The sequence below is a fragment of the Humulus lupulus genome, chromosome 5, assembly GCF_963169125.1.
Source record: "Humulus lupulus chromosome 5, drHumLupu1.1, whole genome shotgun sequence".
Classification (NCBI taxonomy): Eukaryota; Viridiplantae; Streptophyta; class Magnoliopsida; order Rosales; family Cannabaceae; genus Humulus; species Humulus lupulus.
This window is the reverse complement of record NC_084797.1, coordinates 5,941,439-5,958,459: the sequence shown is the minus strand read 5'-3', so window position 1 is coordinate 5,958,459 and position 17,021 is coordinate 5,941,439. Positions and strand designations below refer to the sequence as shown.

At 28.2% G+C, this 17,021-nt stretch overlaps 2 protein-coding genes across 2 annotated transcripts; both read left to right on the top strand.

Moving 5' to 3' along the window:
- Positions 1-2,085: 2,085 nt before the first annotated feature.
- Positions 2,086-3,689, top strand: LOC133780221 (B3 domain-containing transcription factor VRN1-like). Its single transcript, XM_062220084.1, has 3 exons — positions 2,086-2,162; positions 2,271-2,950; positions 3,035-3,689. Exons 2-3 carry the CDS (start codon positions 2,456-2,458, stop codon positions 3,320-3,322), a joined length of 783 nt encoding a protein of 260 aa, XP_062076068.1. The 5' UTR covers positions 2,086-2,162; positions 2,271-2,455; the 3' UTR covers positions 3,323-3,689.
- A 7,230-nt stretch (positions 3,690-10,919) lies between these two features.
- Positions 10,920-16,686, top strand: LOC133778419 (uncharacterized). The gene is made up of 5 exons (XM_062218338.1): positions 10,920-11,065; positions 11,189-11,504; positions 12,753-13,065; positions 15,926-16,278; positions 16,657-16,686. Exons 1-5 carry the CDS (start codon positions 10,920-10,922, stop codon positions 16,684-16,686), a joined length of 1,158 nt encoding a protein of 385 aa, XP_062074322.1.
- Positions 16,687-17,021: the final 335 nt, after the last annotated feature.

Here is a 17,021-nt window from a genome sequence, read left to right as displayed (position 1 = left end):
TTTATTTTAAATTTGAATTCATAGAAAAAAGTGTTGGTAGCACTCTATTTATATATACTAGCATATCAAAATAATATCTTGCTATTTTATATATTAATAAAACTTATTTATATTTATTATTTAAAATTTTATTATATATTAAAATCAAGGATCTTCCATTTTCAAACTCTCCCTCTTTCACCTAAATTTCTTAAGTAATAAATGACACGAGAAGAAATTAATTAAAGTAATAAATAAAATATTTATACATCACATGATTAAGGATCAAAATTATTCTATTTATAGGGTCTGACCTCCATGGACCACCTTCATATCGATGAACAAGAAAGCTCCAAAAAAGTAAAAATTGAAAAGTTTGTCTCTATTCGATCGAAGCGATCTGATCAAATTTAAATATTATTTTAATTTAAAATCTCACCAATAGTTATATTGGTTTGTTATTATTTTATAATTTTTTTTTCTTATATACACTCTTAATAGTTACTAATTATGATAATTACTTAACTATTGAATTAAAATTAATAATGTATATTTATAGTTGTTAGTTAATATTTCTAAAAATAAATTTTAATTTTTTTAAATTTTTAAAAAGGTTACTTGATGAAAAATATGTATTTATTCTGAAAATATAATATTATAAACTTTTCATTTTTTAAATGCATGTCTATTTCTAAATATAGCTAGTGTCTCTCATTTGTTGGAAACAACATTAATTATGACAAAAAAAAACTAAATTTAAAATTAATATAGAAAAAAATATTTACATGTTGGTAATTTGTTATACCAAATCACTATATTATCACATTATCGTAATACTCATTTATGGGTAGTAACCAACGAGAAATCATATGAGTAATAAACATAAATATAGATCTATGAAATCTTAAAAGCAAATATAGGAAGAGAAATAAATTAAATTACTTAATTGTCTCGTATAAAAACAAATGAGCTGATCTTAAGTTTCTTTTCACAAGTACTGAGTGGAATATGAATAGCTCAATATAGTGAGGAAATAATTGAACAAATTAATTCAAAAAATCAATTATATCATATTAATGAGGTGATTAAAGATATAGAAAACATTAGTGATAGTTGATGAAATGCGTTATAAAAATAGATGTTTCATCATAATTTAAGTTATATGTTAATATTTATGATCCAAGCAGCTTGAAGAACTATAAATTGATAATAATTATTAAGATCGTTTATATACTATTTTTTAATCATTCTTGTTTATTGTGTGATTCAAAATAAGAAAAAAAATAATAAGAAGAAAAAAAAAATCTCTCTATAATGAATACAATGCTATTTTCAGACACTGTTGAAAGCAGTGCTCCTTTGACATCGAATATCACAATGACTATTTTGGTTTCTATAAGTGTAGTTCTAAAATTGACTTATTATTACTATTATGAAAGGGACATTTAATTATTATTGGGAGTGATGTTTACATTTTCATAAAATTATTTATATTTATTATTTTCAATTTTATTTTAGTTTTACAAAATGAAATAAAAAGTATAATTTGGTTCGGTTGTTGGATTGGAATATTTAATGAACCTTTGTTTGTTACACAAGCATTAAATACAGAGTTTATATTTTTTTTATCTTGTGTTTTGTCTAATTTGAACTATGTGTTTTGAAGAATGATTTTTTAAATAATATATTTTGTAAAATGGTTCAAATAGAATCTTATACTTGATTTTGGTCAAAGTTTTCTAAACTAAAATTATAAATAATTCACCAAACTAACAAGTTATAACAAAAATAAAATCATTTTGTCTAACAACTGTGTTATATATTCAATTTTTTCTTCATCAAAATTGGATTTAAGGATATATTTGAATAATTTTACAAAATACAAGGTCTTAAAAGAAATTTATCAAAACATAAAATCCTAAAAGTAAATAAAACAAAATATATGGTCCATTAAATGAGAATTGTTTAGGGTAACAAGCCAAATAGCAACACTTTATTTATAGTAGTAGTGCTTTGGTTATTACCTTTTTCTTTCCATATTAGACTAATCGAACAAACTCTTTTTTTCTTTGTTTAAAATGGAGACTCAATATTCTGATAGATCTCCGGCCAGACTACCAACACCACCACCACCACTTTTCATCGTTACTGTGGATGAAAATTCAAACTTTCTACACATGATGGTAAACATCTCTCTCTCTCTACTTATTCATTATATTTCATATTATATATACATATATGTTTGTGATAAGATTTGATCATTGTTGAGTTTGTTTTGTTATGATTATCAGAGGATTCCAACAATGTTTGGCATTAAATACGGTGACCAACTTTCCGAGGAAGCTACACTATCAGTGCCTGATATCGAAAATGGAAAGTGAAAGTGAAGAAAGAAGGTGGCAAGTTTTGGCTCCGTGATGGCATTCAAGATTTTGTAAGATATTATTCAATCAAGCAAGGTTTCGTTCTAACATTTATGTCTCAAGGGATTTCAGAATTTTTAGTTCGTATATGCTCCATGGGATCTGAGATTGAGTACCCTTGTCATCTTGACAAACATGACAAGGAAAAAAATGACTCTAATCACGATGATGATATTCAATTTTTGGGTGTTAATCTTCATCGTTATGTTAAGGGCCAAGCTGAGAAAACCTCCATTGGAAGAAAAGATGATCAAGTTCCGAGGAAAAGGGGCAGGCCTAGAAAGGAAAAGAAAGGTACTAGTTCTGCTCGCGCGGTGGCTGGACCGAGGAGTCGAGCTTCTGCTGAGAGAAAGAAACAAAGAGAAAGCTTGGACAAGTCTCAATCACATGAAGAAGATGATGTTCAACCAAAGAAAAGAACAGTGAAGCACTCCAAAGAAACTGAGAAGGCAATTGATGCAGCCTCTGCTATGATCACTTATGAGCTTATTAAAAATCCAGCTTTCTTGGTGGTCTTAACTCAATATGATATGACCTCTAGTTGTGTGGTAAGATTAATTTGTTGTGTTATTTTTTGTCAAGTTTCACACTTATGATCATCAAATTGTTTTGTGTTTTTTCAACTCTTTTAGGATGTGCCTCTGAAGTTTGCTGAGGACAATTTGAATGGGAATTTGGATTCAAAAGACTTGACACTTCAGGCACACAATGAGGAGAGAAAATGGCCTGCAAAGCTAGGCTATTATAGAAATAGAGTAAAAATAGGTCAAGGTTTGGGCCAATTCTTGGCAAGTAAAGATTTGAAGGAAGGAGATGTCTGTGTGTTTGAGATGATAAGAGATGGAGAGGTTAATGAGATTTTGTTCAAGGTTTGGATTTACAAGGCAGTAGCTGATGAAGTTGATCTTTTTGTTCACTGACTGGTTTAGAACTGAGTCTTATTAATGGTTTTTAATGTTTGTTGAATTTATGTGAAAATATTATTTAGTATTCTATTACTTATTGACAGAAGTGTTTTCAAATCACCTTAATATGGTAATTTGATTTTTTTTTCTTTCTTCTTTTTATGTATGTATATATTTATTTTAATTTTTTTTTATTTTGTTTAATTATTAGTTTTAGTACAATTCAATTAATGGTCTGTGGTGCAACCAAAAATTTAGAGTTTGCATTTGATTAAACATTTACTAATTAAAGTTTTATTATTTGGAGGTTACAATATTTAATATTTGATCGTTTGAAGTTTCTTGGGTTAAAGATCCCATTTCTATTTAAAGGTAGTTAATTGTAATAATCGCCTCTTTATTCTACTATTACCATTATCATTTAAAAAAATAAAAATAGTTATTTAAGAATTTTGCCCCGAACTATGACTTATAAATTATTGTCACCTAATTTTTTCGGGTAGTTAAAAATTATACCTTAAACTATCCACATTATTGTAAAGTAGAATTTTTGTGAAATTTTATCTCATGTGTTTAACAGAATACTGACGTGACTCTTTAGTCATGTATGTGTTATTACTAAGTCAGTGTCACATACATATGTAATTTAATATAAAAAATAGTTTATAATTCAAAATATATTTTTAGGAAGAACTCAAGAACAAGTTTATGTGAGTTTGGGCTGCGCAGTGGATCTATATTGCATATGGGCCTAATTGAAATTTTTGTTAATCTTGTTTAATTTTTTTTGGATAATTATGTTTTAGTTTTGTTTTAAAAAAAATATATTTATTTTTTGAACTAAAAATATATTTTGAATTTTAAATTATTTTATTTAAAATTACACACGTGGTGCTGACGTAACAATGACCAAAAAGTCACATCATTATTTCGTTAGTCACATTGGATAAAGCTTAAGAAAAGCCTCACTTTACGATTATGTAAATAGTTCGAGATTAATTTTTAAGAGCTATAAAATATAAATTAAGGAGCACAATAATATATAGGTCATAGCACAATAATATATAGGTCATAGTTCAAAAGCAAAATCCTAAATAGCACAAAAAAAAAAATTATAAATCAAGAATTAGCTAGCATTAATTAGCAACAACTTAATAACATATCGATATTAAAGAATCTCAGCCTTTTCTAATATAAAACAAATACTTATTTGCACCAAAAATTCTAATTTTGTAATTAAAAGCTAAAAAATTGTGAATAAAATAATTTACAACTAATTTTTTTTTTGGGAAAATTGGCAATAATTAAACTCTCTTATTGATAACGAATTGCTTTATGATAATTAATGTGTATTTCAAACTTGCGAAGGCTTACTACAAAATATTTGTTCTCACGCAAATGTAGGATTATAAATAATTAACTATCTCAAATTATTTATTCCTTCGTTGTCTCACTAATAAAATTCTAACAGCTGCTCATTTTTTTTTCTTTTTAAGTTTGGATGTTTTTTTCTATTAATTTATATATGCTAGTTATTGGGAAAATAAATTATCAGTATATTAAAATAAATTTGATATATTTATTTAAAAAGAGAAAATGAAAAAGTTAAGTTACACCTATTTAAATCAATTATTTCATTAAAAATATCATTTACTTATTTTTTTTTTTTTTCATAGTCTCCTATAAAAAAAATATATTTTTTTTCATATATACATCTTATAATATTTTTCTAATTTTTTTTCATATATGCATTGTATAATGATTTTTTTTAATTAAATACATATATATCTTTTTGGATATTCTGCATTTTTTTGGAAAGAAAAATAATATGCTTTCTAGAAAGAAAAATTTATGCTATATAATTTGTTAGACAAGAATTTAATTAATTTTTAATACCAATAATAAAAATAAAGCATAAGTTTAATTTTTCTTTAATTTTAATAAAAAATAATTTAAAAACTTTTATGAAAATACTATAATAGAACATACCAATTATTGGAAGAAAAATAAAACTAAAAAAACGCCTCTATAAAATTATAAAAAAAATTAATATTTTCTTGTAGAAAAAATATATAAAGTCAGTGATACAATTTTAAAAAATAATATATTAAATAGTTTTTTTTAGGATAACAATATTATCAACTCATAAATTTTTCTTAAATAAATATACAATAATATACTATTTATTAAGTACGTAGAGATAATGTCTGTCTATTATATATATGGATTTATAAAGAAAAAGAAATAAATATACAATAATATACCATTTATTTAAGAAAATCAATATTTTTTTGTAGGAGACTGAAAATAAAAAAAAAAAAGTAAATAATATATTTAATGAAATAATTGATTTAAATAGGTGTAACTTAACTTTTTCATTTTCTCTTTTTAAATAAATATATAAAATCTATTTTAATGTACTGACAAATTACTTTTCTAATAAGAAAAATGAGCAGTTGTTAGAATTCTATTGATGAGACAGTAAAAGGATAGAGAATTTGGGAGAGCTGATTTTTATTTTGTAAAGATCGACTACTAATGACCAAATAACAGTAAAAATCATATAAAGACTATCTACAAACTAAAATAAAATATATATCATTTAGTCATAAATTGTATTAATATAAACAATTTATTATATATAGTAATAAATTGTACTTATAGCAATTGGCTTTCTAATAACGACATATGTATAATGAATATTTTTTGTCACATTTTTATATTTTTTTTCGATGCTCAAAGATTTTTCTTATAGCAGTGTAACAACATCCATATTTATAGCCTAAATAAAATTGTTTTGAGGACATATAATGTATTTTATTAGCTATATAATTATCAAAGTATGATAGTAATTCCAATTGCCACTAATTAACTATTAAAACCAAACTTTGATGTGGTCTAATTAACTTCTATTTCCATTAAAGGCACAACTTAATACAGGAATGTAAGAGCACTCTTAACAGCAGCTTTAAAATAAAGAACTTTCTAAAATAATAAATAAAGATGTTAAAATAGGTCTTCATCACATATTTTACATGGCATCTCCATTTTATAGTCTCTCAAATTTATTATTTTTTCTCTATATTTATAAATTGAATATAGTTCTTTCAAATAATATTTTGTTGTTTTTTTCAAAAGAGTTTTTAATTAATATTTAGTACTTTTTTTATTCAAATAAATAAATAGTGTTTAAAACATGATATTGAGAAAAAATATAATATAGTTAATGTATGAAGTGATGTAAAATAAAAAAAATAAAATTTTAGTGATGTATTAGAAGAATATTGAAAGAAAAGCTGGAGTGAGTACCCTTTTCTATTTTAGAGAAGAGAAAATTCAAACTAAGTAAAAAATATACAGTAAATGCTCTATTTTATATATTTTTTACAGCAGTAAATAATAACTACTCCACATATAGAGCAGCACTATTCATTGCTCTAAATTTATTTTATTAGTTTTTAATTATTTTTTTATATGTGTGTACATATTAATATTATATATTTAAAATAAATATATTAAAATGTATAATATTTAAATAATGTAAAAAATATTTGATAATGACTTGAAGTAAAATAAAGAAAATGTTACTTAAAATGAGTAATTAGACTAGTCACAATTATTTATATTTTAGTATGATTGGACAAAGAATTATTAGTGGTTGGAGAATTGGTTTCTTTTTTATTTTTCATTTGATTAAGTTCCTCTTAATGCAAGAAATCTCAGCAATAATACTGTTGAAAATGGTCAAATGTGTAATGAAAATAGATATTGTATTATTACAAAATCTGTCTTTAACCGTATCTAACATTTTAAGTTTTATTACGACATTTTTGTACTTATTCAATGTAATATCACATTTTTTTTATACAAAGATATGGTATTATTAAACATAAAATCACATTTTTCGTCAAATTTATCACAATATTTTGCATTTTAAATTAAATTCTGATATATATTTATCATTGTACTTGTTGAAAAAAGCAACTGATCGAATAGTCTTATCAATGTAATCTTATCAATGTAATCTTATCACAGTATCTTCCATTTTAAATTCATTTATGACATATACATACATACATATTAGTCTTATCAAAATATTTACTTTTTCATCATAAGATCTTATTTCTTTTCCATCTAGTCATATCAATATATATTTTCTTATAATATTTTAAATTACCATATATGTACATTAGTTTTATTAAAAAAAATTAATCATAATATCTCTTATTTTTCATCTTAGTAATATCATAACATCATCTTAATTATTATATTTTAATTTTAGTTCATATACATTTATATTTGTCATATCTCAAAATATATTCAATTTCATCGTAATATCTTGCCTTTAATTAATTTGAATTTAGATATGTATATATATATATATTTTATGGATATTTTTTTATTTAATTTGAATTTAAATATGAAAGAATTTTTTTTATAAATAGGTATTTGCGGCCTAAATATTTCATATTTTTCATATTTATATACTTACATATTCAATTTTTTCTAATCAAAATACAATATATGTTTTGTGTTTATTTACAAAGATGTGTTGTTTTTAGTAGGAAGAGTGATAGTTTTCTTCTTTTGTTTCACATTAATATATTCCTGTATTTTCATGTACATGATGTTGTCAGTTATCATTTATTATTATTATTATTATAAGGATTTTGGTGAGGCTTCCTACGTGCTTGGGATTCAAATTCTTCGAGATAGGACTAATGATATTCTTTATTTGTCTCAGAAGACTTACATTGATTGATCGAATCTTGAAAAAATTCAATATGCATGCATGTTCTCTTGGAAAAGCACCAATAGTGAAGGGTGACAAGTTCTCAAAGGCTCAATGTCCACAAAATGATAAAGAGAGGGATGAAATGAGAGTCGTTCCTTATGCGTCACTGGTTGGTAGCTTGATGTATGCTCAAGTATGCACACGCCCTGATATTGCCTTTGTTGTCGGCGTGTTGGGTAGATACTTGAGGGATCCTAGTCTTAGCTATTGGAAAGCAGCTAAGAAAGTCATAAGGTATCTTCAGGGTACCAAGAATCATATGTTGACTTACCGGCGAGCTGACACTCTTGATATAGTTAGTTTCAGTGATGCCGATTATGCAGGATGCGTGGATGATAAAAAGTCCACTTCAGGCTACATTTATATGATGGCTAGAAGAGCTGTTTCATGGAAAAGTGTCAAGCAGACACTCACATCTTCTTCTATGATGGAGGCAGAGTATATGGCGTGTTATGAGGCCACTTGTCAAGCAATATGGCTGCAAAATTTCATTTCAGCATTGAATGTTGTAGACTCTATTTCGAGGCCGCTGAAATTGTATTGTGACAACTCCGCAGCAGTAGCTTTCTCTAAGAACACTAGGAGTACTTCTCGCTCAAAGCATATGATATAAAGTACAATTTTGTTAAAGAGAAAACCGTTGAGTCCCTCATTTCTATAGAGTACACGCCTACCACTAGCATGTTAGCAGACCCACTAACGAAAGGCTTACCTATATGTATGTTTTTAGTAGGGGTGTTCATAAAACCGCCCACACCGCACCGCAATTTGCGGTTTAGAACCCTTCGCGGTGCGGTTGCGGTTTGTATTTTTGCCAAACCGTGCGGTGCGGTGCGGTTTGCGGTTTTAAATTTTATAAATGCAGTTCAAACCACACCGCACCGCATCATTATATATATTAACTTTTTTATATTATTTTTTTTCAATTTTACTGCATTTAAAGTTAATGCATAAATATTTATATAGTATAATATAATATACACAATATCTAGAAAGAAATATAATATTTCATAGGATGCTAACACATATTCTATTTCAATCTAAATATATTCCTCCTTAATTAAAATAATATTTACTTTTATATTACATTTTTTATTTGTTATTAGTTTGTTATATTTTTATTGTCTTTCTTAAAGTTTATTAGCTTGTTGTACATTTAATTCTTTTGTTAAACACTTTATGGTTATGAGATTTATTATGAATCTTTCTTAATTATAATATTTAATTGTTAAATTATTTGGCGATAGGTATAAACCGCCAAAACCGCACCGCACCACACCGCATTTTTGAGGTGCGGTTTATGCGGTTTGAAGTCTAAGCGGTGCGGGTTGCGGTTTGGAAAATTGTTCAAACCGCATATGCGGTTTGGTCCAAAAAATTAGAGAAAAACCGCACCAACCGCACCACGAACACCCCTAGTTTTTAGTTCACATTGCCCGAATGAGATCGTCAGGAGCCTAGCTTGTTGAGCTCAATGAGAGTTTTGTTATTTATGTATTGAACATGCTAGTATTTTGTATTGATTGCTTATAGCTTGTATTTTGTTCTAAACATGCATAATGATAATTGAAGTCACTTCTTATTTTTGTTATTACGTATATATGTTTATATATTTATATATTATTGTTCATCGAAGTGACAGATACAAAAGGAGATGAATGCGCATGGTATCAATCGGTCGTACCTCATGCATGTTTGGTTTGATAGTTAATGGTTGTTATGATATTTAAATGTCTACAGGGCCAAGTCATATGTAATATTTGTATCCTATCGGTATGATATTGTGTATGATTTATTTGACTGTCATGTGTGTGTTAGACAATATTGTGGTGGTTTGATTATATTGTCAAAGTGAGAGAATGTTAGAATTATTATTATGGACTAATATAATCATAAACATTATTCCATAATCACAACCATTAACCAAAGTGTCTATTAATTACCAATAACCATAATGGGATGGTTCACACCTCTTAATTGCATTAGAGGCACATGGTGACAGCCTAATGACTATATGTTGGCCCATTAAACTATTGTCCAAACACCACTATCATAAATAAACCTAATTAACCTACTAATACCCCTTATGGTAAGTGGGCATAAAAGGGGAGAAGGCATATAATTGCAAAGTGTTTGTGTACTGGCATTGTGGTAAGGGGTTTTCATCCATAAGCTCCCTCTTGCATTTGCACTTGATCTTGTGTGTGTTTTGGTAGATTTCTAAGAGTGGAAATAGCTCAAGATGAGATTGGCAATATATGGGAGGTATGTTCTCTTTATTGTGTAATAAATGCCCGAAATAAAATGTATCTTGGTTGTTGGATGAGCATTGAATATTATTGTTGAATCTGATATATGATTATAATGCTCACAATATTTGTTTACAATCTCACAAAACAGTGATGTCCTGAAAACTCAAGTATCAAGTCTCATGGATTTTCCGGCAACACTCCGAAAACTTTTCGTCGTGGTAGTGAATGAGGCTGCCTATGTACAACATAAACTGGTAAGTTAACTTTCTTCATTACTTCTTAAATTGTTAAAAAAAAATTAGTTTTACTTAATTAACTCTGAAAACTCAAGAGGGAGAATTTATATACTCTTTTGTGTTCTGGTTTTATCCATTGCTCTTTTCATTTTTCTGCTTTTGTATTGCATTATTATATATAATGATATCAAACATAATTAATGAATGTATTATAATCATTTTGAGTTTTTTATTTTCACATTTATTGTGATTTTATTTTTTCTGTGGAAAATCTAAAGTATGGTACTTTGGTTTTATATATATTAAGAGAATCCCAATAAAAAATTGTTATGTTATTGGGTGAACAATTTTCTGAGTTGGGCACCTTCATTGTTCCTAATGGCAACCGAACATGGCAAGTTAGAATAGAAAAAAATGGGAATGGGAAGAAGAAGAAAGATGTTTGGTTCAAAGATGGTGTTAATGATTTTTTCAAGTATTACTCCATCCACTTAAATTGCATTTTACAATTCAAGTATCAAGGAAACTCTCTATTTTTTGTTCGCATATATGATGCTTTAGGTGTCGAGATAGACTAACCATTTGACTATGTTCCAAGGTTCCAAAATCATAACAAGAACCACAATGATGATGGTGATGAAAATGATGATAATGATGCTGGTGTTGATGATGAAAATGATGATGTAGAGATTTTGAATGTTAATCCATCTCCTCATGGCACATTTAAACGAAAATCCTTCAAGAGTCCACAAAAGAAAGGTAGGCCTAGAAAGCAACAAAAAAGTACTAATGTTGCTCCCATGGCCGCCGCTGGACCAAGTCAAGTTTCAACTAAGAAAAAGAAACAAAGAGAGAGCTTTAACAAGGCTCAACCAATGAAGAAGGTGTTCAACTCATTGCTTCTAGAGCACTATGTTAGAATTATTATGATGGACTAATATAATCATATACATTATTTCATAATCACAACCATTAACCAAAGTGCCTATTAATTACCAATAACCATAATGAGATGGTTCACACTTACTAATTGTATTATAGGCACATGGTGGCACCCCAATGACTATATGTTGGCCCATTACACTATTGTCCACCACTACTATCAAAAACCTTATTAACCTACTAATACCCCTTAGGGTAAGTGGGCATAAAAGGGGAGAAGGCATATAATTGCAAAGTGTTTGTGTAGTGGTATTGTGGTAAGGGGTTTTCCATCCATAAGCTCCCTCTTGCATTTGCACTTGATCTTGTGTGTGTTTTGTCAGATTTCTAAGAGTCGAAATAGCTCAAGATGAGATTGGCAATATATGAGAGGTATGTTCTCTTTATTGTGTAATAAATGCCCTAAATAAAATGTGATCTTGGTTGCTGGATGAGCATTGAATATTATTGTTGAATCTGATATATGATTATAATGCTCACAATATTTGTTTACAATCTCACAAAATAGTGATGTCCTGAAAACTCAAGTATCAAGTCTCATGGATTCTCCTGCAACACTCCGACCACTTTTCGTCGTGGTAGTGAATGAGGCTGCCTATGTACAACATCAACTGGTAAGTTAACTTTCTTAATTACTTCTTAAATTGTTAAAAAAAATTAGTTTTACTTAATTAACTTTGAAAAATCAAAAGGAAGAAATTATATACACTTTTGTGTACTGGTTTTTATCCATTGCTCTTTTCATTTTTTTGCTTTTGTATTGCATTATTATATATAATGATATCAAACATAATTAATTAATGTATTATAATCATTTTGAGTTTTCTCTTTTCACATTTGTTGTGATTTTATTTTTTTCTGTGGAAAATCTAAAGTATGGTACTTTGGTTTTATATATATTCAGAGAATCCCAATAAAAAATTGTTATGTTATTGGGTGAACAATTTTCTGAGTTGCGCACCTTCATTGTTCCTAATGGCAACTAAACATGGCAAGTTAGAATAGAAAAAAATGGGAATGGGAAGAAGAAGAAGAAGAAAGATGTTTGGTTCAAAGATGGTGTTAATGATTTTTTCAAGCATTACTCCATCCACTTAAATTGCTTTTTACAATTCAAGTATCAAGGAAACTCTCTATTTTTTGTTCGCATATATGATGCTTTAGGTGTCGAGATAGACTAACCATTTGACTATGTTCCAAGGTTCCAAAACCATAACAAGAATCACAATGATGATGGTGATGAAAATTATGATTATGATGCTGGTGTTGATGATGAAAATGATGAAGATGAAAATGATGATGTAGATATTTTGAATGTTAATCCATCTCCTCATGGCACATTTAAACGAAAATCCTTCAAGAGTCCACAAAAGAGAGGTAGGCCTAGAAAGCAACACAAAAGTACTAGTGTTGCTCCCATGGCCGCCGTCGGACCAAGTCAAGTTTCAACTAAGAAAAAGAAACAAGGAGAGAGCTTTAACAAGGCTCAACCAAATGAAGAAGGTGTTCAACTCATTGCTTCTAGAACAATATGTTAGAATTATTATGATTGACTAATATTATCATATACATTATTTCATAATCACAACCATTAACCAAAGTGCCTATTAATTACCAATAACCATAATGGGATGGTTCACACTGATGGACCCTAAACGGGTATGTTTAAAAATTTATATATCGCAAGCGCACGAATCGTCCATATAGAATAGTGATCGTAAGCAAGGATGTCGAACCCAAAGGAGTTGTCTAAAATCGAAAATGAAACTATTTTAAATCAAAAGTAATAAATTCTAACCTAGTTCCAAAGATTGATGAGTTTTAATAGTATGAACATAAAATGAAATATTGAAAAATAAAGCTTTTTAAGATAATGAAAATAAACCAATAATGAGTTGAAAATAAGTATTAAAAGAAAAGATTATTAAGATACTAGAATCCACAAAATGTAAGTTTAATAATATTTATTAGTATATTGATTCCCAAGTTTTAGTGATAGTTAAAATAATTTAAACTATCATTTTCCAAAAATATTTATAATTTTAAGCACAATTTTCTTATAAAAAGATAGGATTTTTCTTCACTTTTCAAAATTATAATTTCAAAGCATTTAGTGTAAATCAATCTAATGAAATAGCAAATAAATCAATGAACATTATTTATAAGGCAAAACATAATATTTTTGTTCTAAGCATGGATGTGTACAATTTAATGACACATCTTACACAAAGAATATTATGTTTATGCACTAATGAAGAACAAAGTGTAAAAATGTTCTAACAATCTAAAATACAAGATATTTAAGATGAAAGAAATATATGAAGAAGAAAAATCCATAGACTTTGTTGCATTACAAGGGAAATCAACATACAACATAAATATTACCTAGTTACAAGTTGCTTCATCATGATCTTAATAATCTTATGAAAAAGATTAGAAGCACATAACTAGAATAGAAATTACAAAATAAATGACATACATACTTGCAAAATGCTCTTGAAAAACCCAAATGGAAGAGAGAATGGTAGAGAGAAAATGAGAGAAAAAGATGGTAACCAAAAAATTAAGCACCCCAAAAATGGTCTTGAAAGTCCATATTTATAGCCAAAGTGAGTTTATTAAAATAATCAATTTAAATTAATTAAATTGATTAGATTAATTAAATAAAATAAATATGGTATGTAGAGGTAAATTATAGGGTGTAATGATGATGTTGTGGTGAAAATGTGTAGGAAAAAGGGTAAAAAGTTGGCATTTTTGTCATAGGGGACAAAGGGACAAAATGCATTTTTGTTGGGCTCAATAAGGGAAATGGCAGCAATGTGGTGGTTGGGTGTTGGAGGGGGGGCCACGGGTTGGGCCTAGAGTGGGCCTCACGTGGTTGGGCTTTTGGAGAAACACCATTTTTCTTGTTACTTTCTTTCAAAATTACCATCTTTCCTTTGATTTTCTTGCTTTTCAAGGGCAATAATTTTCCTACACAATAAATTATAAACTAAATTAAAATTAAATATTTTCATTAATAAAATATATCATATAACTCCCATGAAAACATTAATTAAAATTTAATTTACATAACATTTAATTTCAATAAAATCATATTTTTAGCATTCAAACTAACAATACTAATTTTAAATAATTAAACTACAACATATTATAATAACATATCTATAAAAACATATAAAAATCTAGAAAACTACAATAAGACTAATAAATTAAAAATTACATAAAAACTTAATAAGTTAATTAAAAACTCATGAACTAAGCAACAATTAGCATGTAAAACATGGTAAAATAACTCTATTTTGTAGAGTTATCACACACTTACTATTTTCATTAGAGGCACATGGTGGCACGCCAATGACTATATGTTGGCCCATTAAACTATAGTCCACCACTACTATCAAAAACCTTATTAACCTACTAATACCTCTTAGGGTAAGTGGGCATGAAAGGGGAGAAGGCATATAATTGAAAAGTGTTTGTGTAGTGGTATTGTGGTAAGGGGTTTTCCATCCATAAGCTCCCTCTTGCATTTGCACTTGATCTTGTGTGTGTTTTGGCAGATTTCTAAGAGTGGAAATAGCTCAAGATGAGATTGGCAATATATGGGAGGTATGTTCTCTTTATTGTGTAATAAATGCCCTAAATAAAATGTGATCTTGGTTGCTGGATGAGCATTGAAAATTATTTTTGAATCTGATATATGATTATAATGCTCACAATATTTGTTTACAATCTCATAAAACAGTGATGTCCTTAAAACTCAAGTATCAAGTCTCATAGATTCTCCGGCAACACTCCGACCACTTTTCGTCGTGGTAGTGAATGAGGTTGCCTATGTACAACATAAAATGGTAAGTTAACTTTCTTAATTACTTCTTAAATTGTTAAAAAATATTAGTTTTACTTAATTAACTTTGAAAACTCAAGAGGAAGAAATTATATACTCTTTTGTGCTCTGGTTTTTATCCATTGCTCTTTTCATTTTTCTGCTTTTGTATTGCATTATTATATATAATGATATCAAACATAATTAACTAATGTATTATAATCATTTTGAGTTTTTTCTTTTCACATTTATTGTGATTTTATTTTTTCTGTGGAAAATCTAAAGTATGGTACTTTGGTTTTATATATATTATGAGAATCCCAATAAAAAATTGCTATGTTATTGGGTGAACAATTTTCTGAGTTAGGCACCTTCATTATTCCTAATGGCAAGTTAGAATAGAAAAAAATGGGAATGGGAAGAAGAAGAAGAAGAGAGATGTTTGGTTCAAAGATGGTGTTAATGATTTTTTCAAGTATTACTCCATCCACTTAAATTGCATTTTACAATTCAAGTATCAAGGAAACTCTCTATTTTTTGTTCGCATATATGATGCTTTAGGTGTCGAGATAGACTATCCATTTGACTATGTTCCAAGGTTCCAAAACCATAACAAGAACCACAATGATGATGGTGATGAAAATGATGATAATGATGCTGGTGTTGATGATGAAAATGATGAAGATGAAGATGATGATGTAGATATTTTGAATGTTAATCCATCTCCTCATGGCACATTTAAACGAAAATCCTTCAAGAGTCCACAAAAGAGAGGTAGGCCTAGAAAGCAACACAAAAGTACTAGTGTGGCTCCCATGGCCGCCGCCGGACCAAGTCAAGTTTCAACTAAGAAAAAGAAACAAAGAAAGAGCTTTAACATGGCTCAACCAAATGACGAAGGTGTTCAACTCATTGTTTCTAGAACACTATGTTAGAATTATTATTATGGACTAATATAATCATAAACATTATTCCATAATCACAACCATTAACCAAAGTGTCTATTAATTACCAATAACTATAATGGGATGGTTCACAACTATTAATTGCATTAGAGGCACATGGTGGCACCCTAATGACTATATGTCGACCCATTAAACTATAGTCCAAACACCACTATCATAAATAAACCTAATTAACCTACTAATACCCCTTATGGTAAGTGGGCATAAAAGGGGAGAAGGCATATAATTGCAAAGTGTTCGTGTAGTGGCATTGTGGTAAGGGGTTTTCCATCCATGAGCTCCCTCTTGCATTTGCATTTGCACTTGATCTTGTGTGTGTTTTGGCAGATTTCTAAGAGTGGAAATAGCTCAAGATGAGATTGGCAATATATGGGAGGTATGTTCTCTTTATTGTGTAATAAATGCCCTAAATAAAATGTGATCTTGGTTGTTGGATGTGCATTGAATATTATTGTTGAATCTGATATATGATTATAATGCTCACAATATTTATTTACAATCTCACAAAACAGTGATGTCCTGAAAACTCAAGTCTCAAGTCTCATGGATTTTCCGGCAACACTCCGACAACTTTTCGTCGTGGTAGTGAATGAGGCTGCCTATGTGCAACATCAGCAGGTAAGTTAACTTTCTTAATTACTTCTTAAATTGTTAAAAAAAAATTAGTTTTACTTAATTAACTCTGAAAACTC

Excerpts from the sequence above, each read along its gene's own strand:
- LOC133780221 (XM_062220084.1), top strand. The coding sequence starts at position 2,456 with ATGTCTCAAGGGATTTCAGAATTTTTAGTTCGTATATGCTCCATGGGA. Across the intron at positions 2,951-3,034 it reads ATATGACCTCTAGTTGTGTG|GATGTGCCTCTGAAGTTTGC; the intron begins GTAAGATTAATT and ends CAACTCTTTTAG.
- LOC133778419 (XM_062218338.1), top strand. The coding sequence starts at position 10,920 with ATGTTATTGGGTGAACAATTTTCTGAGTTGGGCACCTTCATTGTTCCT. Across the intron at positions 11,505-12,752 it reads CATTGCTTCTAGAGCACTAT|AATCACAATGATGATGGTGA; the intron begins GTTAGAATTATT and ends AACCATAACAAG. Across the intron at positions 16,279-16,656 it reads ACGAAGGTGTTCAACTCATT|ATTTCTAAGAGTGGAAATAG; the intron begins GTTTCTAGAACA and ends GTGTTTTGGCAG.